This window comes from Rattus rattus, chromosome 2, assembly GCF_011064425.1.
Source record: "Rattus rattus isolate New Zealand chromosome 2, Rrattus_CSIRO_v1, whole genome shotgun sequence".
Lineage (NCBI taxonomy): Eukaryota > Metazoa > Chordata > Mammalia > Rodentia > Muridae > Rattus > Rattus rattus.
In genome coordinates, this window is record NC_046155.1 from 82,756,250 (window position 1) to 82,777,421 (window position 21,172).

General features: G+C 46.4%; 1 protein-coding gene across 3 annotated transcripts in view; it reads right to left on the minus strand.

Annotated features, from left to right (window-relative positions):
- Iqck (IQ motif containing K) overlaps window positions 1-21,172 on the minus strand; it is a 117,854-nt gene that overhangs the window by 85,629 nt on the left and 11,053 nt on the right. For 2 of the 3 annotated variants that reach the window (XM_032892798.1, XM_032892800.1), the window contains exons 2-4: window positions 15,789-15,862; window positions 12,488-12,617; window positions 11,002-11,099 (exon numbers count right to left, since the gene is read on the minus strand). In XM_032892798.1, the coding sequence (XP_032748689.1) occupies window positions 11,002-11,099; window positions 12,488-12,617; window positions 15,789-15,862 (302 nt within the window). The remainder of the gene's footprint in view (window positions 1-11,001; window positions 11,100-12,487; window positions 12,618-15,788; window positions 15,863-21,172) is intronic. The other variant, XM_032892799.1, reaches the window with a different exon arrangement.

Sequence of the window (21,172 nt, forward strand, 5' to 3'; positions counted from 1 at the left end):
GTCTCTGTTCCCACCAAATTCTTCAGTTGAAATCCTAGCCCCTAAGGCGATGGCATCAAGGGGTGAGGCCTCTGCAAAGTGATTAGGTCATATGAGTAGAGCCTGTGAGGGGAACGGAAACAGACCTGAGAAGCCACTTTTCCTAAAAAGCATGGCCTGCAAAGTAACCAGACACAGGATGCTGGCCTGACATGTCTGTCTGCTTTACTTTGGCTGAAGGCACAAAGATGAATTGCTGTCCCTGATCTCTCTCCAGTCACCTCATACGGCAATTATCCAACGACGGTGAAGCCACATTGAGGAGCATAAGTAATCGAGGCTTGGGAATAAGATGGATCCTTAGGTAGAACCATAGTGGAGCCAAAGACCAACCAGAGTCTACCTTAACGGGCTGGCTTGATACTGAATGCCCTGAAATGCTCATGTCAGTATCCCAGAGACAAACCAAGTCCCCTCCTCTTTTAACTGCTCCTCTTCCCAATGTGGCCATGTTAAATAATTCTCCTGTCTCTGCTTTTTACAACAACGTGTCTCTTTACCTGGGACAGGTGGCAGTCCCTTTGCGGGAGAGACTGTGTGAGCCCAGACTTTTGGTCCTAGAAACTCCAGTTATGGGGTTAACAGCCTCATAAAAAGAGGCTCCATGTGAGGACAACACAGGACACAGATTAATGGCGCCTTCAGAGGAGCATGGAGCGCTTGCCTGTAAACCTAGCACAAGGAGAGTGGAGCAAGAGTAGGAGTTCAAGGCCATCCTCCGCTACATAGTGATTAGAACCCAACCTGAGCTGCATGAAACCACGTCTTGAAAAACAAAGTTGCACATGTCAGGGAAGGGAGCTGTACTATCTATGAACCAGGAAGTGGGCGTCCCTGAAGCAGGACAGAAAGGGAGAAATGGGTGGATATGTTGCCATACCCCTTTAATCCCAGCACTTAGGAGGCAGAGGCAAGCAGATCTTTGAGTTTAAGGCCATCATGGTCTATATGGTGAGTTCCAAAACACCCAGGGCTACATAGTAAGACGGTCTCACAAAAAGGGAGGGAGGAGATGGAGGAGGAAGCGGTGGAGGAGGAGGAGACATGGGAATGGGGAGAAATCTAAAGGCCTTCACTCCTGCTGGCTGAGAATAAAACACTCTTACAAATAATGTTACAAACCTGTGGGCATACCAGAATAATCCTTGATGAACTACTTGAAGAAGGGAAGACGTATTTGTCTCACTCGAGTAAATATTTCAGCCTATAAGCTGTGGCAGAGTAAATCGTAGCAGAAGCTGGCACAAACAGGCTGTTTAGCTCATGACAATAGGGAGCAAAAAGTGTGAGATGGTCACACCCAATGACCTAACTTCCTTCCATTTGTAACACACACACACACACACACACACAGATGCTTGCACAGGTACACTTGTATATGCCTTGCCAATCTCCACCATTTAACTCCATTAAGAAACAGTAAATCCAATCCCCTGCAGGTCCAGTTAAAAAATTACTGCTTACGGGGCCTTGGAGAAGTTTCAGTCTAATGGTAAAGCGTTTGGTACATAAGCACAAAGACTCGAGTTAGGATCCTTAGCACCCACATAAAACTGGGGCAGAAGGACCTGTATCTGTAGTTCCAGCTCCCCAACTATGAGGTGAGAGACAGAGAGGAGAATCCCCAGAAGCTTGCCAGCCAGGTACCTTGGCTTATACAGCGGTAGACAAGAGACCCTGTCCCAAAAAGTCAGAAAGTAAGGACTGACGCCTAATGTTGTATGCTGACCTCCATGCATGTGCTATGGCACGTCCATGCCAGTACTTACAAGCACACAGGTTCATCACACACATATACACACAAAGATTTGTAAAAAGAAGAAAATGCCTCTTGTGCGTAATAGCTACAGCAGATTAACAAAAGGCTTTCAGCCTCCACAAAGTGCTTAAGTCACTTAATTGCAATCTTCAAAACAGGGCCTGACAGCATTCATCCACTTACCCAGCCATCCACCCACCCAGTAAACATTTAGCTACATTGGAGCCACGCTATGAAGCAGAACAGAAAACAAGGAAACCAAGCAAAAATAAGCTAAGTCGCCATTTTAAGAGCAAATTGCAAGTCAGCGATTCTTCTTGAGCCATATCAAGATAAAATGTCAAGGGTCCCAGTGAGCCATGAGTGATGCCACTGTTTCAGAGCCATTCGGATGCGGCTTGGTGGCTTGTGACAGACAGAGAAGCCCCAGCTGGGTGAGCTTGTTTGATAGCTGCTTGCTGCTCAGTGAAGCTTCCATGCCCAGTGACGGGACGAGGGGGACAGCTGGGTGGAAAAGGCGAATCAGAATAGCAGGCATTCCACTTGCAGATGACAAATGTGGAGGCAGAAATAATGGTATTTTTAAACCTTCGAAAAGAGTCCAGCCAAAGATCACATAACCAGGGCAGGGAGAAATGGAGACAGTCGTACTTAATTACTTGAGAAATCCTAAAGCAGAAAAAGCGAACATCGATTCATTTGCCTTGGACACATGTGGTTCTCAAAACACCTGAGCATCCTGGGAGGAGGGCAAGAAGCTAACATTCCTTGGTACCCATGAGAACTACTAAGGACATGGTATTATTGGCATGCTTCCTCCTAGTCACAGGAGGCTCAGGGGTGTGTGTGTGTGTGTGTGTGTGTGTGTGTGTGTGTGTGTGTGTGTGTGCATGCACGCTCACGCGCCAGATGTATGCATGCACACTCGTGCTCCACATGCATGCAGGTGCCCAAAGAGGACAGGAGAGAGCATCGGATCCCCTGGAGCTGGAGTTACAGACAGTTGTGAGCTACCTGACATTGGTGCTGAGATCTGAACTCATGTCCCTCTGCAAGAACAAGTGCTCTTGACTGCTGTGCCAGCTCTCCATCCTCAAATTCAGATTATTTAAGATCATACACAAATAGATGGTTTAATGAGATTCTGGGCTTGCCTTCGACATTGATCCGTTCTTGCAGATAAACTACTCTTAAGAGCCCATATTTTCTGAGTGGTGGCAGCACACACCTTTAATTCCAGCACTCGGAAGGCAGAGACAGGCAAATCTCTGAAGCCAGCCTCATTGACAAAGGTGAGTTCCAGGACAGTCAGGGCTACATAGAGAAACCCTGTCTTACAACAGCTCTCAATTCTCCCCTCTACCTCCAGCTCCTAGTCCAGATACTGGTATTGACATCTGATGTTTAGAGAGTTTCTATTTACTCTGCCACAGCTCATCAGCTGAGTGCTAAAGATGAAGTACAAGTTGGCACAGGCCTGCCTCGTTAACCTCTAATACACATAGAAACACCTTGCATTCTTTGAAAGTGGTTCGTCATTGCCTGGAGCTGAAAACTGGTGTTTGCCCCTTAGTTTCAAAGTTATTACTGAAACGTTAGATAGGCAGCCTTCAATATAAAATCTTAATTACAGCTCTTTTAGATGGTTTCATACCCTCTAAAGTGTGTAACTTAGACAAGCAGCAGCAGAGTAAAGAAGAGAATGTGAGCACAGCCGCCCTCGGTCCCGAAAGAGTTCCAGCCTCTGCTCCACTCTTGGCTGTTCCTCTCCAGTTAATCTTGTGAAAAACGTCAGACACACAAGACAGAGGTTAGAACAACTCTTCCATCACTCTCCACACGGCACAGAGTTTACTAGTGTCTGTGGCTTTCAGGCTAGGTCCAGGTCCTGGGAGGTTACTCTGTATCAGTAGTGCCAGGGCTCCATGGTCCCCTTGTATGTGTGTGCCTGCCTGTGCATCTGTGTGTGGTAGATCCAGGCTTGCACCTGTCTGTGCATCTGTGTGTGGTAGATCCAGGCTTGCACCTGCCTGTGCATCTGTGTGTGGTAGATCCAGGCTTGCACCTGTCTGTGCATCTGTGTGTGGTATATACCAGGCTTGCATCTGCCTGTGCATCTGTGTGTAGTAGATCCAGGCTTGCACCTGCCTGTGCATCTGTGTGTGTGATATATACCAGGTTTGCACATGTCTGTGCATCTGTGTGTGGTAGATCCAGGCTTGCACCTGTCTGTGCATCTGTGTGTGGTATATACCAGGCTTGCATCTGCCTGTGCATCTGTGTGTAGTAGATCCAGGCTTGCACCTGCCTGTGCATCTGTGTGTGTGATATATACCAGGTTTGCACATGTCTGTGCATCTGTGTGTGGTAGATCCAGGCTTTGCACATGTCTGTGCATCTGTGTGTGGTAGATCCAGGCTTTGCACATGTCTATGCATCTGTGTGTGGTATATACCAGGTTTGCACCTGCCTGTGCATCTGTGTGTGGTAGATCCAGGCTTGCACCTGCCTGTGCATCTGTGTGTGGTAGATCCAGGCTTGCACCTGCCTGTGCATCTGTGTGTGGTAGATCCAGGCTTGCACCTGCCTGTGCATCTGTGTGTGGTAGATCCAGGCTTGCACCTGCCTGTACATCCGTGTGTGGTATATACCAGGTTTGCACCTGCCTGTGCATCTGTGTGTGGTAGATCCAGGCTTGCACCTGCCTGTGCATCTGTGTGTGGTAGATCCAGGCTTGCACCTACCTGTGCATCTGTGTGTGGTAGATCCAGGCTTGCACCTGTCTGTGCATCTGTGTGTGGTATATACCAGGCTTGCATCTGCCTGAGCAACTGTATGTGGCATATGCCGGCATTGAACTCAGGCACTTGCATAATAAGCACTCTTATTCACTGAGCCATGTCGCCAGTCCCACCTGCAGATGTGCTGTATAAGTTTGCAGTCTAAGACTCCATTGTGGGCATTTTGTTGTTTTATCATATCCCATCCTGTGTTCAATTTAATAAAAGGCTATGGTACACTTAATCTACTCCAACCAGCAGCAGGATATGAAACAGCGCAGGACCAGGGAGATGGCTCAGTGGGTAAAACGCTTGCTGCACACATGAGAACCTAAGGTCAGCTCCCCAGGACACACGTGGCTGGGCACAGTGGTGCATGTGTTTACCCTTATCACTGGGGGACTCAGTGGTCAGCCAGTCTAGCTCAGGGAGAGGGATTGGGGGGGGAGGGAAGAAGGGAAAGAGAGAGGTGGGGATGTTGTTGGGGAGGATTCTGGAAAGGTGACAGAGAGGTCATCTGACTTCTCATTCAGCAGTAAGAGTACAGGAAGAACAGCAGCCTGGGAGAGAGCTCCACGCCCCAGGCACCCCAGCCTCACCCTCGCTCCACCCAGCGGTACCTGGCATCTGTTTACCACCACAGAGAGGGAAGGGCAGATCCTAGAGAGAACACAAGTAAGTAGTGAGTGGAAGCCATTGAGCTAGTGAGCAGAAAGAATCCAAACAGCTTAGCCTTCATCTCCTAAGGCCAGTAGCCATCTGTCTCCCTGAAAACAGTGGTGAGGGGAAGTGTCAGCATTTCCAGGAGCTGTGCTGAGTGCAGCCTGCATTCTGTCTACCAGGAGAGACAGGAGCCCACGCTTGGGCTCACCTAAGGTGTCCTCTGTCACTCAATAGCTGGGTGAACCCAGGTAAAAATGAATCTGAGTTCTCAGACCTTCCTCCGAGAGGGGTGGGAAGAAAGGGGCTTAGTTTAGAAAGTTCTTCACAGGGTGGAATTAGCTGATGAATGCCAAGCACTTTGGTCAGTACTGATGGGCTGCCAACAAGAAGTCAAGACAAGGACAGTGCCTCTCACTTCCTCATTGCTTCTCCTCCTTCGATTTTATCTGTTTGAGGTGCATATGTGCATGTCTGGGGGGCAGGGTGGAAATGTGAAGACAGCTTCAGGTGCCATTCCTCCACAAGTGGCTGCCATCTTGTTTTTTGAGACAGGGCCTCTCACTGGGGCCTGGGGCTTACCTATTGGCAAGGCAGGTTGCTAGACAAGGGCATGCCAGGATTTTACATAGGCGCTGGGGATTGAACACAGGTCTTCAAGTTTACACAGAGGACATTTTTTTGGCTGAGCCACCTCGGCCGTCTCTCTATTTCCAGTGGCTACTATAGCAGCGAGCAAAACAAAGGGGGAGAGTCTTCCCTGCTGTAATACTGGAATCGCTCTCACACATCTCTGTCCTTTTTGATTTACAGTCTACCTCAGCAAAGCTGCACGCTAATGAAAACACTGTTCATTGCGGCCTGCCTGGGTGTGGAGTAGCAAGGTAGGGGAAAGCATTGAACTGCCTCAGTTTGAAAGCACAAGGCCCATGTGGCAAAACTCAGTGTTTCCTACAACGCAATGAGGAGACGACCCACTGCACCTTATGTGGGTGGAAGAGACCACACTCTTGCCCCCCTTCTATGCCAAAGGAGCACAGATGATAGCTGACTTAGGAGGAAGCCCAGCGCTGGGGTTTGGCTTTGCTGAGCATCTGTGCAAGCTGAGAGCCAGAGTAGAACCGCCAGGATCCAGCTTGATGAAGACAGAAGCTTCTAGCGCTCGATGAGGTATTGATTGACAGGTATGAAGGAGACCCTCTTTTCTTCCCCATGAAGTTATCCAATAAACCTAATTTATTGCCATCATAGAGCTGGTTCTCCCTGCCCCCATCCCTCCTTGGACTAGGACCCAGTGCTAAGTCACACCAGGAACCTGGCACAAGAGGGAGGTCACATCTAACATGTATTTGTTGTACAGGACACTAAGTTGATATGGAGTTAGTATTTATTGAGATCTCTGCAGGTTCAGGTCTGCACTGAACACTGTACGGCTGCCTTGTTTCATCATCCTCAGAATCCCCTTGGCCAGCACTGTGACTGTCCTCACTTCACAGCTTTGAAGCTATGGAGACTCAGAAGATGAAAGCCACCAGTTTCCCAGAGGTTCACTTCAAGGCCTTTGAGGCAGAGCAGCCCAGCAGCCATGGTGCTTTTCCCACTTTGGTGCTGGGGTTTGAACCCCAGAGCCTTGTACATGCACAGCAAGAGCTGTGCTACTGAGCTGTGTACTCTTGCCCTTTTTTTTTTTTCTTTTTGAGACATCTTCATCCCAAACTGACGAGACCAGCCCCTGCCTTGTCCTAAGAAGCTGAGGCAGAAGATGTGAAGCACCACACCTATTAGAGGCAGACTTCAAAATTATGGAACCATGACACCAGAGACTTGCTCTTCACCAAGGCCGGATTTACTGACTCTTAATTACTGTTAGGGGATCAGGCTGGACCATTTGCTGGCCACTGAGCTTTCTCCCACTCCTGACTGAAACTCGAAAACAAATATCTTGCTCCCTCGCCTGTCTAGGACTTCTCTCTGGGAAATAAGTCCAACAGAATGGCCTTCCGAAAAGTGTTGGCCAGGGACATGGCAACAACTGTACATCTTTGACATCCAACTGTGTTATGTGCACTCATGGAGGACCAACTCTGTGCTCACCATAGGCTGGGTAGGGTATTACTAAACATTGACAAGTATAAAACCAAGACAGGGAATCTGTCCTCAGGACACTTAAAATAGCTGGGGAGGCAGGCATGTGTAAAATTAAATGTATGTGGTTAAGAATGTCTTAATTAAAGCTCTCTGAATTTACCATAGAATGAGGAACAGATGGGTACCCTGAGATCTGAGCCGAGATCAGTTCCTCTCCTTTGGCCTCCAGAGAACTGGGAGCCTGGGAGATGATCCTGCAGCTGAGTCTAGAAAACAAGTAGTGCTTAAATATGCAGAAGAGATGAGCACAAGGAGTGCTTTCTAAATAAGGAGGAGCAAATGCACAGAGGCCCTGTAGCTGGGAGGCTGGTACTGGGTGGGGATAATTGCCTAGGGAAGAGAGCCAGAGCTGGAGGAAGGGGAGAAAGGAAGGGGAGTGGAGAAGGCCTTGAGAGCCAGGCTGGGGGCTCTTGGCTTCGTCATGTGGATGTGCCATTGTTAAGTGATATGGTAGTCCATGAGTTCAAAGAGGCCCCTGTGATGGTGCTGTAGGGAGAGCAGGATCTAATGGGAAGTCGGGTCACTGGGTGTGTCATCAAAAGGGACTGTGGAACTCCAACACCTTCTCTCTGCTCTCTAACTTTTGATGTGAGTGGCTTCACTCTGCCATCTGCTGCCACTATTGTGTGCTGCCTGGCACCAATCAACAGTGAGCTGATCATGCAGGGGAACTGCCAACACTGAGCTAAAACTAGCTCACCTGGGCTGGAGAGATGGCTCAGTGGTTAAGAGCACTGACTGCTCTTCCAGAGGTCCTGAGTTCAAATCCCAGCAACCACATGGTGGCTCATGACCATCTGTAATGGGCTCTGATGCTCTCTTCTGGTGTGTCTGAAGACATCTACACTATACTATATATAATAAATAAATAAATCTTAAAAAAAAAAAAACTAGCTCACCTTTCCTCTCTACTAGCTGATTATCTCAGGTATTTCACTACAGTGACAGAAAGCTGAGGCACTATGCCATGCCAACTCCTACCAGAAGGGTAGGGAAACCACTCTGTTGGTAGAGCACAGCCTAGCATGCATAAAACTCTGGCTTTGATCCCCAGCAATGCTTACAATCAGACATGGCAGCATACATGTGTGGTCCATGCACTCAGGAGGTAGAAGCAGGAAGATCCAAGGTCATCCTTGGCCACAGGGTAAATGGAGCCAGCTCGGCCTACAGGAGGCCCTGCCTCAAGAAACAAAACAAAGTGGAAACCAAACAAACCCACAAATAGGGCTGATGACTTTTAAGTTATTGTTCCTTCAAGTGAAGACACAATTGCCATGGAGAGCCTGCCAGGAAGAACATTATGTCTGTCAACTCCAAGGGGTGAGTAACTGGGGGAGTCAGCATAGAGCCAGTCACAGTAAGGAGGCAAGGGGACAAGGGTAACATCGAGGTCACACTAAACAAAAAGCCAAACATTGTATCAAGCACATGGAAACTATCTCCACAGCATAGAGAAATGACACCGAAGGAAGACCAGTTTGTCTCAGAAAATGACCCTCTGGGGGCAGAAGGCCAACCATGTGGGGTGATGCCATTCATTGACTGTGATTACAGACAGACTGCAGGCTTCGTCAACTGCCTACTGTCACGGTCCCGTTTTAAGTCAATTCATCTGAACTGGATTGGTTCTGCCACTCGCCTTGAGCATACTGTGAGCTCTGTATCCTTTCCTTTCGCACCCACAGGACATAGACAATACTAACTCCAAGAAACTCCTGGGGCTGACGTGAGCGCTGAAATAAAGGACGATGAGGCTCTTAGTGAAGAGTCTGGTGCAGAACAAGCACTCGACCAACAGTTGGTGTTGTTACTCATTTATCCTCCTGTGGGTGCTGTGGACCTCTGTCCTCCAAGCACAGTGGCCACTGCCATCTCCATGGGAGCAGCTGAAACCACCCACAGGACATACTCAAGGTCAGGCTTGTTGTTTCTTCACAGAAGGAGGGGCTGGGGAGGGTTATTAGACCCTCACCTAAGATTCCAGCCACCTCTTCAGGTACCTTCCCCTCCCAAGCTGCAGGTGCTAAAATATAGTGTGTCATGTCTAAATAGCTATGGGGGAGTTGCCATCCATACTGGGGTGACACATTGCAATAATGTGACTACTTTGGGGTCACCCACGCTCCTGTTAGTAACTCCTTATCCATATTCCTTATCCATATTCAGTAAGTAAACTCAGTAAACATTGGTTGGCCAAGCTGGACTCTGCTGAAATCATTACATTGTATGATCATTGGTTCCCTATCTAGGGTAGCAGAGTATTTGTGTTGCCCTAGGGAAAGTTCACAAAATAGTGGGGGACATTCAAAAGTCTAGATTTCAAAATTGTGGAAAACAGTCCTCCAGTGAGAAGCAGAGACAAAGGGCCCTGAGGTGCTCTGTGCAGGCTCTGACAGGATCCGTCAGTGGACTTAAGTCACTCCAGCACAGTAATAAGTACGTTTACTGAGCACCTGATGCATATCAGACCTTTCCCAGAGAAGTTAGCACAGAGGCTGGGAGTAATGGCATAGAATTTTCATCAGTTGAGGAGCTGAGGCAGGAAGATAAAGAGTTAAAGATAAGGACTTTGAAGATGGCCTGGAGTACATAAGATCCTGTTTACAAACCAACCAGCAAATAACAAAACAAAACAACAACAACAAACTATAACAACCTGCTCTAAAACCTCCAAACCTAAACCAACATTAGTAAAAAAGTTAGCAAAAAATGGAGGAAGGAGAGGCCAGAAGAGCAGGATCAATCCAGAGGCAATTAAGAAGTAAGCACAATGTACTACTAGCTGTAATTGTCACTTGACACAACCGAGAATCACCTCAAATCAGTCTTAATAAAGAATTATCTACACCAGATTGGGCAGTGGGCATGTCTGTGGAAGACTGCCTTCCTTCACTGTTAATTGATGTAGGAAGACTCAGTCCACTGTGGGCAACACCATTCCCTAATCAGGAGCCCCTCAACAGTTTGAGAGAGGAGAAAGCTAGCTGGAAGCAAGTGGTCCTGGATGCACTGGTTTCTCTCTGCTGTGGGTATGGTAAGAAAAGAACTGCTTCAAGGTCCTGTATTGTGATTCCTCCGCTGTGATAAACTTTTTCCTCCCCTATGCTACATTCTTGTAAGGGTTTTGTCACAGCAACAGAAATGAAAGTAGGACACAAAGTGTTAAATAGCACTCACAACAAACAGGAACAGAAGAACTAAGACCTGCTTGATGCCAAATTGCCCAGGAAAAGGGTAGGCAAGAGGGTCAACTGGGAGAAAACCTCTCAGGGGCCCAGGTGGCCAGAGTTAGCAGGGTATGTGCATTTACATAGTACTAGATGAGTACTATATACAGAGTATAGTGCATTTACATAGGACTAGATGAGTACTATATACAGAGTATAGTGCATTTACATAGGACTAGATGAGTACTATATACAGAGTATAGTGCATTTACATAGGACTAGGTGCTGTGGCAGGGCAGGAGGCAGGAGACAAATGGCCCATACTCGGGCTTCCTTGTCAAAGGGATCATTTTTGAGAATAGTAACCCAATGATCATGGGCTGCCATCAGACTGAAATGAATGGGCAAGAATTCAAAAATGTGAACATCGCACCAAACCACTGACCTCAAAACATTTTTCTCTCTTTGCTTGGTGAAGCAAGTTGGCCATTCCGGGGAGCAGAACTGGAAAGATAAACATTTCCAGATAATCTCTGGGAGAACCTGAAACAAGAATATTCCCATTGAAAACCTAAAAACACCTAGGTTCATCTGATAAAGACATTTATTGCTTAACGGAAAGAAAGGGAGGAGGAAGGGGGAGGGAGAGGGGGAGGGACAAAAGGATGGAGATTGAGGGAAAGAGAGGAAAAGGGACAGGAAGGAAGAGGGAGGGGAGAGGGAGAGAGAGAGGGGGAGATGATCTCGATGTTGACTCCATCTGGGCTGGGGCTGCAGAATCTTAGGTGGCAGAGCACTTGCCTAGCATTTGGAAAGCCTTGGCTTCAATCTCCACCAGCCAATAAACTGGGTATGAAAGTGCAGGCCTACAGTCATAGCACTCAGTTCAAAAGTTCCAGGCAAGGGGTTGGGGATTTAGCTCAGTGGTAGAGCGCTTGCCTAGCAAGCGCAAGGCCCTGGGTTCAGTCCTCAGCTCCAAAAAAAAAAAAAAAAAAAAAAAGTTCCAGGCAAGCCTTAGCTATACAGAAAGCTCAAGGCAAGACAGGAGACCCTGACTGAAAAAAAAATTACCATCGACTTCATAGCACGGTCTTGTCACCATCTTTCTCAGGTTGCTGAGTGGGACTGGATTACTAAGAGACTAAACATGTCCTCGTGAGCCTGTGGAGTCTGGCAAGGACATGGCCAGGTCCTACTCTGTCCTACCTGGTCAAGTCCACCAGCTGGCTACAGCACCAAGGTACAGCACAGAGGCCAGTGTCTGCAGGAAACGTGAGCATGAGAGTGTGACAGGAACGGAGGCTAGAGAGGAGCTGGGATGGGGAGGATGGCAGATGGGCCTTGCAGCCACATTAACAGTGGCAGTGCCTGACCAGGGCCCAGGGCCCAGAGCAGAGGGCACAAAACAAACAAGGGAAAGAGCAGAGGGGAAGCCTGATATCCGAGACTTAGGTATCTGCAGACCGGCCCTGGATACCCAGCAGCAGGACACTCTCTTCCACTCTGAACATTTCTTTACCCCTCCTGCCTCTAGCCTTGTTTTTAATAAAGAATCAGAGTGCTTGCTAGCATTCTCTCTGCTACACGTTAACCTTGGAAAGGAGTCAGCAATTCCACAACATTCCTCTTAGAAATGAGGATTATGGGAGAGACAGTTTCGCTTGGGACCTGAGTTCAACCCTCAGAACCAAAGCCAGGTGTGGTGGTGTGGGCCGGTAATTCTAGTGCTGGGGAGGGGAGTCTGTGGGGCTCCCTGGCCATCCAGCTTAGCCCATTTCAGGAACTTCAAGCCTGTCTCAAAAGACAAAACAAGGATTACAGCACAGACTACTATGTGGTCTCCCCTGACATGTCTGACCACCCCAGCTCTTCCCTTTGAATACACATATTCACCCCAAACTGCAGAAGATGAGGACTGCCGCCTTACTTACAGGCCTTGGGCTCGACTGTTTCTGCCTTCTTGGGAGGACAGGGCACAGGAGGCGTCACTGGGAACTGCTGCACTGGGAGATAGTGCTCCATGTTGAAGCCATGAGGAACCAGTTCCTCCAAGGGTGTGACCTGTAGGTGGTGGGGTAGGGCAGTAAGTTCCAAAGCAGCTCTGATAATTGGAATTTTCTTTTCTTTATAATTTTAAGATTCAACTTATTTATTTGGGGCAGGGAGCATAGACACATGCCATAGCACACATGTGGAGGTCAGAGGACATGCAGAACTTGGTTCTGTACTTCCACCATTTGATTCAGGGTGTTAGACTGAGCAGCAAGCACCTTTACCCATAGAGCCATCTCACCAGTTCTTGGTTTTCTACCATCATCATCATCATCATCATCATCATCATCATTGCTTTTTTTTTTTTTTTTTTTTTTTTTTTTTTTTTTTTTTTTTGGAGCTGGGGACCCGAACCCAGGGCCTTGCGCTTCCTAGGCAAGCGCTCTAACCACTGAGCTAAATCCCCAACCCCCATTATTGCTTTTTTGAAACAGGGTTTTCTTTGTGTAACCCTGGCTATCCTAAAACTTGATTTGTAGACCAGGGTGGCCTTGAACTCAGAGATCAACCTGCCTCTGCTTCCCAAGTGCTAAGATTAAGTCATGTGTCACCATGCCTGACTTTCTTTTATAATCTTACTAGGGAATAAACTTCTGTGTCAAATGGACAAGTTAGGGAACATTCTAAATACAAACGTTCATTTTCCTTTCCTCTTGGGATACTTTCAAATGAGGGGAAGGGGTTGAGGATCTAGCTCAGTCATAGAGAACTTGCCTCATAAGCATAAGGCCATGAGTTTGTCCTAAGGTCTTAGGGGGAAAAGACAAAATTAAATATAGTGAAGTTAGAAACTCTTAGTGGGGTTAGGGTACTGCAGGAAGACCATCTGTGGGAGAGACATTGGCCAACAGACCAGGAAAAAACAGACAAACAAACAAACAAACAGGAGGCTGGGGAGTGGTTACAGCTCTTGTTCTGCAAGTATAAAGTGCAGAATTCAGAACACAGGTCAATGCCAGGTGGCTATGGCAGCCCACCTGCAACTCCAGCCTCTGAAGGAGGAGACAGAATCCCCAGGGCTCGTGGGCTAGCAAGGCTGCATCAGTGAGCTCTGGGTTCCATTGAGAGACCTTCCTCAATGAAAAATTTGCAAGAATGATAGGAAGGTGATCCCTGACATCAACCTCAGGCTTCCACATAATGTGTACCCCACACATGTACCCAGATATAAACAGTGATGAAACCAGTGTGGACGATCAAGAGAGAAAATGAAGGAAGCCACCGAAGGAAGCAGTCCTAGAGGGCATAGGGCCTTCTTCCCAGAATTCCAAAGGGCTGGGAGTTACAGGGATAAGAGGGAGAAAGGCCGCTGAGAAGGCCAAGTGAAAAATGGCTGTGGCCCATGTTTCCCCATGGGCTATTGTCCCTTGTTAACTTTCCAGAAGCTTCCCTTCACACCAGCATGTCCTCTTGGCTCCCCAACCTCCCCAACGGCTCTTCTGTAAACAGATAAAACGAAGGTTGGCAAGGAGAATTCCTGTGGACACCTTAACACTCACTTCTGATTAAGTGAACACTACTGCCCAACACCAAGATAGGGACCCTGCTCCTGGCCACAGGACTTCTGAAGAAGTCTTCCAGAGGCAACCACTCGCATGAGCACCCAGATAGTGTTTGTTTGTTTGTTTGTTTTGATTCTTGGAAGAGATTCATCCAGAAAACAAAGCCATTTGCACAGCAGTACAAGGAGAGCATGCCAGGTAAGATGGTTACTTTTAGATGCTAATTTAAAATTTAGAATGAACTAAAACACTCTCCTAGAACTATATTCCCTTTTTTTGTACCTGGCTTAAGACACTGAGAATCCCTGTTCCAGGTGTCTGACCCTGGAACTTACACCTATGGCCCTTTCAGTCTTGGACCCTTGCATTCGGACCGAGAACTGCACCACCAGCATCCCTGTTTCTGATGACTTCAGCCCAGGAGTAAGCAACACTACTGACTGGCTTTCTGGTTCTCCAGCTCACAGACTGCTGTGGGATATGCAGCTTTAGTAATATATGTGAGGTGACTCACTAATGACCTTCTTGTCATCTATGATTAATTAACTATCATCTATCTATTACCTTATCATCTATCTATCTATCTATCTATCTATCTATCTATCTATCTATCTATCTACTCATCTACCCAATCATCTCCTATTGGTTCTGATGCTCTGTACAGAAAAATACTCCCAGCCTCCCATTTAAAGTTGTATACAACCAAAGCTCTCTATATAGATCCAGAAAAATCAACGGCATGAAAACCAAAGATTAAGAATTATAGCCTTTGATGGGCATGGTGCTACACACCTGTAATCCTAGCACCTAGAAGGCAGAGGAAGGAGGACCACCACAAGACCTTGTCTCAAAACAAACTAAACTAAACAAAAAAAGGCAAGTAAGAGTTAGGCATGATGGTGCACACCTAGCACTAGCATTCTGGAGGCTGAGGCAGGAGAATCAAGAGTTTAAGGTCATATGGAGTTCCAGGCCAGTCTGGTCCCATCTATATAGTGAAACCCTGTCTAACAAACAAAAACTAAAACTAATAAATAGAACAATCCCTAGAAAAGTAGTTCATTTTTAGGAAAGAGAATGACAATTAGCACCTGCAGAGAAATCTGTATAAGAATTGCATCCACAAAGCAAGAGCAGGATGTTAGCAAAAAGGAACAGTCATAGAACAAGAAAGAGTTTTAAACACAAGAATCTTCCAAAGGCTACTACAATAATGACAATTGCTCAGAATCTATAGAATTCAGCTTGAGTTCCATCCATGTGACCTCGCTCAAGTCCCTTTACTTCTCAAGGCTAAAAAAAAAAAAACTATTAAGGCTGTCAAATGTATGCAATTCTAAGGTATATTTCCAAAGGGACTCCCTTCCTGGTCGCTGGTCCTCTCTCAGCACAGTGAAACCCACTCTATACCTCACTGCCACTACATAGATCTGCTGGGTGAGCCACTGTAAACATTTGTTGTTTTTTACAATGTGAGCTAGTCACAAGAAGCACATGTCCCATGTAGTAAAAGCTATCCCTAAGGCTCAGAGTACATAGAGGACTTCTTTTTAAGCCAGTGCATTTTCAGAAGAACCACGTCTCGGGTTCTAGCTTCATCTCCCCTCTCTCCCTCCCAAGCCAGGATGGGGCTCCTGGGGCTATTGGTGCTGCTCTCTGAGGCCTGGGAAATACTCACGGAGCTCACCGTGACGGCAGCTTCCTGCTTCACTTTATATCCTTCCGGAAAGGTAGGCTGCTCGGCTTCATACTCTAGAGGGAGGGGAAAGTGTTCAGTTCCACACTTCACTGATGTTTGTGACACAATTTCCTTCTTGGAAGAAAACATTCCTAAGCTTTATTTCAGTTGGTAGTTTACAGAAACGAACACAACTGCTCTTCGTAGGTTATTGCTTTTAATTTATTCTCTTTGGCACAGTACTGGGATGGAACGGAGGGCTTTGTGGGGTAAGTGCTCTCTTGCTGAGCTATGTCCCCAACCCTAGCAGGGTTTTTTTTATTCAAAATGAATAACATGTTTGGTTCCTTGCATGAAAATCAAGGCTTTATGTTGAAGTCCCAGACTCTCCCCCAGACGCTACAACTTCAGACTTTACCCAGACTTTACGGTGACTACATAGACTAAGCAGAAGTCAATGTTAAAGAAGATGACAATCACACATGTGGTGGTTTGAACAAGCATGACCCCGTCTTAGGGTTTGTATTCTGTGACTAAGCACCATGACCAAAAAGTAAGTTGGGGAGGAAAGAGTTTATTTAGTTTATACTTCCATATCACTGCTCATCACTGAAGGAAGTCAAGACAGGAACTCAAATCAGGGCAGACCTGGAGGTAGCAGTCAGAGGTGTGTTACTTAGTGACTTGTCCCCCATGGCTTTGTTCAGCTTGCTTTGTTATACAGTCTGGCTCTTATCCCAGGACCACCAGCCCAGGGATGGCACCACCCACAGTGGGCTGGGCTCTCCCCCATCAACCACTAATTAAGAAAATGCCTTACAGCACGATCTTAGGGAGACATCTTTCTCAGATGAGATTCCCTCCTTTGAAATAACTCTAGTTTGTGTGTCTAGTTGACATGAGACTGAACCCTTGTCAACTTGACACACAAACATATCACTATTAAGTCACAACTTATTTTTCTTATTCATCCCCAAGATCCCTTTAAAAGTTATCTTTTATAAAGAACCACGGTCTTTATGAACTCAAATACATAAAAATTTCATTCCCTTTAAAACATCCAATCTCTAAAAATCAAAATCTTTTAAAATTTCAATTTTTAGCTCTTGTAAAAACCAAAATTAAATTAAATACTTTCTTCAAGTGGTAAGCACCAGGGCACAGTCATGTTCCAGGATATTCGAACCTGTTTCTAGTTAGGGCATAGCTTAACCCTTAGCACACATGCTTAATCCCTCTGGCTGGAATATAGGCACGTCCTTAGTACTCACATGTAACCCCATACAAGGAAGGTAAAGTTAGTTTGTGAAAGAAGCACCCGTGATTGAAAGCAATGTCTAATTGAGTGGCAGAAAAAGTCACGGATCAGAGAAAGATTTGACGGACTAGGATATGCCCAACTCTCACAAGGAGAGAAGGGCAAGGGAAGCTACTCAGGGGAGAGACAGACAGCACAGGAGGGAGACAGTATAGAGCAGGGATACCGTAGAGCTCATGGAGAGCAGCACAGCAGAGTCGAGAGGGAGAGTGGAGCAGCTGAGAGGGAGGAGGAGGCAGTTTTACCGGGGGAGAGTTTTACAGAGAGAGACTGAAGAGAGAACAAGCCAGACACAGGTAAAGACAGAACAAGCAAGGGAATGAGGAGGATCCAGAAGATTAGAAAATATTGCTAGAGCTAGTTTGAGGTCAAGCAGAGCAATTCAGAGGACAAGAGAAAAGCCAGATTGAATCAGTCATCTCAGAGAGGAATTTGACCCAGGACAGCTGAGAGCTGAGTTGACCAGTCAGCTAGAGCTCAGAAAGAACTAAGAAGAGGTGAAGCTAAAAAACATTCTAGGCCTAGATTAGATTGTATGGAAGCTTAGGAACTTCCAGGACTAGCCCTAGGTTAGCAGACTCAGGTGTTAAACCTTGGGGATGACAATTTCTTCAGAAGAATAAAGCTACTTTTATACATTCACAATCTGAACCAAGCAAAACCAAACTCAAACAGTGTAAATAGCTTAATGTTCTATTATCTGGGATCTACCCCCAATCTTCTGGGTTCTTCCAAGGAGCTTGAGTGACTTTTCCAGCTCTGCCCTTTGCAGTACACACAGCTTGTGTTCTAGGCCCCAGCTGGCTCCATTCCCCCACTACTGCTGATCGCACTGGTCATTCTCTGCTACTGGCATCTCTGAAGCACTGGGGTCTTCTGCTATCACTGGTGCTGCACTTTCACCAATAGCCTGCCAAAGGCTCTCATCATGGTGCAAAGTCTCCACTTCTTTGCATGACCCCTTCAGTCCTGGACCTTCAACCGCCACTGAGGCTGCACCTTCACCAATGGCCTCTCCTAGCTCTGGTAGTGCCCAAGCGTCGGCTACTCTGCATGATACCTTCACAACCAGTACCAGCTGTGTGACTCTCACACTACCAAGTTCAGCAGCCAGTGTGAGGTACAACCTCGATCGCCTCTGGAGCACAGCTTCTTTGTGCTCTCAGGAAACATTTCCTAGAAGATTTCACTTCAGTGATGTTGGTCCCAATCTCCATTCAATCCTCAGCTCCAGCCAACAAGCAAAGCAAAGCAAAGGTTTTGCTTTAGTGATTCTGGTGTCGTGTTAATCACAGCAATTCTTTAGCCCCAGTTAACCAGAACAGCAGAATTTTAAATCAAAATAGCAAATGTCCCTGAAAGAGTCTTTTAAGTTCCCTCTAAAACGTTACAAGCCAAGCCTGCAGTACTCTCAGCATTCGTATCTTTGAAGCTCGAGCAGAATATCCTAATGAGAGCTCATTACTCAGTGGCTTTTCTGACCCCGAGTTTCAAAAGGCCTTCCACAATCCTCCCCCAAACATGGTCAGGTCTGCCACAGCGATACCTCACAATCCTGGCACAACTTGTCACCATGAGCAAAAAGAAGTTGGGGAAGAAAGGGTTTATCTGGCTTACACTTCCATATCACTGTTCATCATTGAAGGAAGTCAGGACAGGAACTCAAACAGGACAGGAATCTGGAAGCAGAAGCTGATGCAGAGGCCATGGAGGAGTGCTGCTTACTGGCTTGCTCCCCGTGGCTGGTTCAGTCTGCTTTCTTATAGAACCCAGGATGGCATCATGTACAATGAGCTGGGCCTTCCCTTATTAATTACTAAGAAAGTGTCTTACAGTTGAATCTTATGGAGGCATTTTCTCAATTAAATATACTTCCTTTTGGATAGCTAGTTTGTGTGTCAAGTTGACATAAGACTGTGGGGGCATACCTGCATAAGCTTGTATTTTTGAATGCTTAGCCGCAGTTATTAAAACTGGGAAGGTTGGACTTGCTGGAGAAGGTGTGTCATGGGATAGGCTTTGATTTCTAAATCTCACACCAGGCCCAATCTCTCTGAGTCCGATTTGTGTGTAGAATACGCTCTCAGCTACCGCTCCAGTGCCATGCCTGCTGCCAGACTCCCCATCATGATGGTCACAGATCCACCCTCGACACTGTAAATAAGGCCCCCAATTAAATGCTTTCTTTTATAAATTGTCTTGGTCATGGTGTCTTTTTCCAGAAATAAAAATAAGATAGCACACATGGAACAGAAATAGACTTGTAGAACATCCCACTCGAATCCTATAGGGCAGTTAGTGACAACCACAGCCGAGGAAAGGACAGAGATGCTGCTTGGCTACAACAGTTGCTTCCCAGAAGGACTGAAGAAAAACAACAACAGAACCTGTGGCAAAAGCAATGTTTTCAAGGCAATCGCAAGCTCATATTGCAGCAATGAGATAAACTTCGTTTTAGGCAAGGTGGTTCTGACCGAATGACTGCATTCATTAGTTTTTATCACTGTGGTTAAAACACCATGACCAAGGCAACTTGTAGTAGGAGGGGTTTATTTGCCTTATAGTTCCAGTGGGCTAAGATTATGCCATGGCATGGTGGTACAGCAGCAAGCAGCTGGAATAGCAGATGAAGAAGCTGAAACCCCACATCCTGAACTTCAAGAACTGAGCAGAGAGAACATATTATAAATGGTATGGGGCTCTGAAACCTCAAGTCCATACTTCCTTCAACAAAGTCACATCTCTTAAGCTTCTCCGACAGCACCATTAATTGGGGACCATGAGTTCAAACAGCTTGCCAGATAGTAGACAATTTCCCAACTTTTTATAAAGCACCTAAGTATCAGCTGGGGAGACAGGTACCCCAGTGCATAGGAGACATACATGTCACAGTGCCTGCCCATGTGGAGGTCAAAGGTCAAAGCTGGAGTCCGCTCTCTCCTTGTACCATACGAGTCTCAGAGATCAAATTCAGGCCATCAATTGGCAACAGTGCTTGGCCCAATCATGAGTCATTTTGATTCCTAATAACTGCTACAGAAATGTTAATTGGTTGGAGCAGTCCCCATGCGTACTCCTGGGAGGAGACGAAATCTTCAGAAGGTAAGACCTCTTAAAGCTCGGGAATGCTTAGGTCCCTTACTCTGTTGTTTTGTTGTTGTTTGTTTGTTTGTTTGTCTGGGGTTGGGTACTAGGCGTGGAACCCCAAGATTCTCACTTGGTAGGCAAGTGCTCTCTCTACCACTGAGCCCCTTTCCAATCATGAGGAGAATAGTTTTGCTTTTGTTATGTGCTCCCACCATGATGTTCTGTGCTAAGGGCCTAAGCATCATGACTATTGGGATTTGAATGAGAACCATCCCTGACAGGTTCACGTATCTGAACTCCTAGCTCCCAGTTGTTGGTGCTGCTTGGGAAATCTATGGAAACTTTAGGAAGTGCGGCCTTGCTGGAGGAAGGGGCAGGCTTTGAAAGTTCATAACCTTGCTCAACTTTCTGTTCTCGCTCTTGATAAATAAAACATGATTTCTCTACTCCCTGTTTCTGCCAGCATGCCTTCTCTGCCATCACTACAGACTCTAGCCTTCTGGAACCATAAGCCCAAGTAAACCCCTTTCTCCTCTAAGTCGGTTTGAGTCGGTATTCTATCACAGAAACAGAAAAATAAACAATATGATGGCCAATGCATCATGATTTAAAACTTTCAAAATGATGAGGCAAAAGAAATCCTTTCTTTTTGTAAGACCATCACCTCAGATATTACTAGACAGAAAGTTTACTAGTGTACCCTTCCTTTTCCACGTAAATATGTGCTCCGGCATGTTCTTAAGGTGCCTAAATCCAGAGAGCACCAAATACTTCATACATTATACTTTTTCCTATTCCTAATGCCTCTTTGAAGGTTGACCTCATAATTTAGAAATAGGAAGAAATTAACAGCAGTTACAGCAAAGCAGGACACATCTTTATCGGGACACATTATCTAAACCTTTATTTACTTCTGGAGTTGTTCATTAAATAATTTTGGACTGGGGTTGGGGATTTAGCTCAGTGGTAGAGCGCTTGC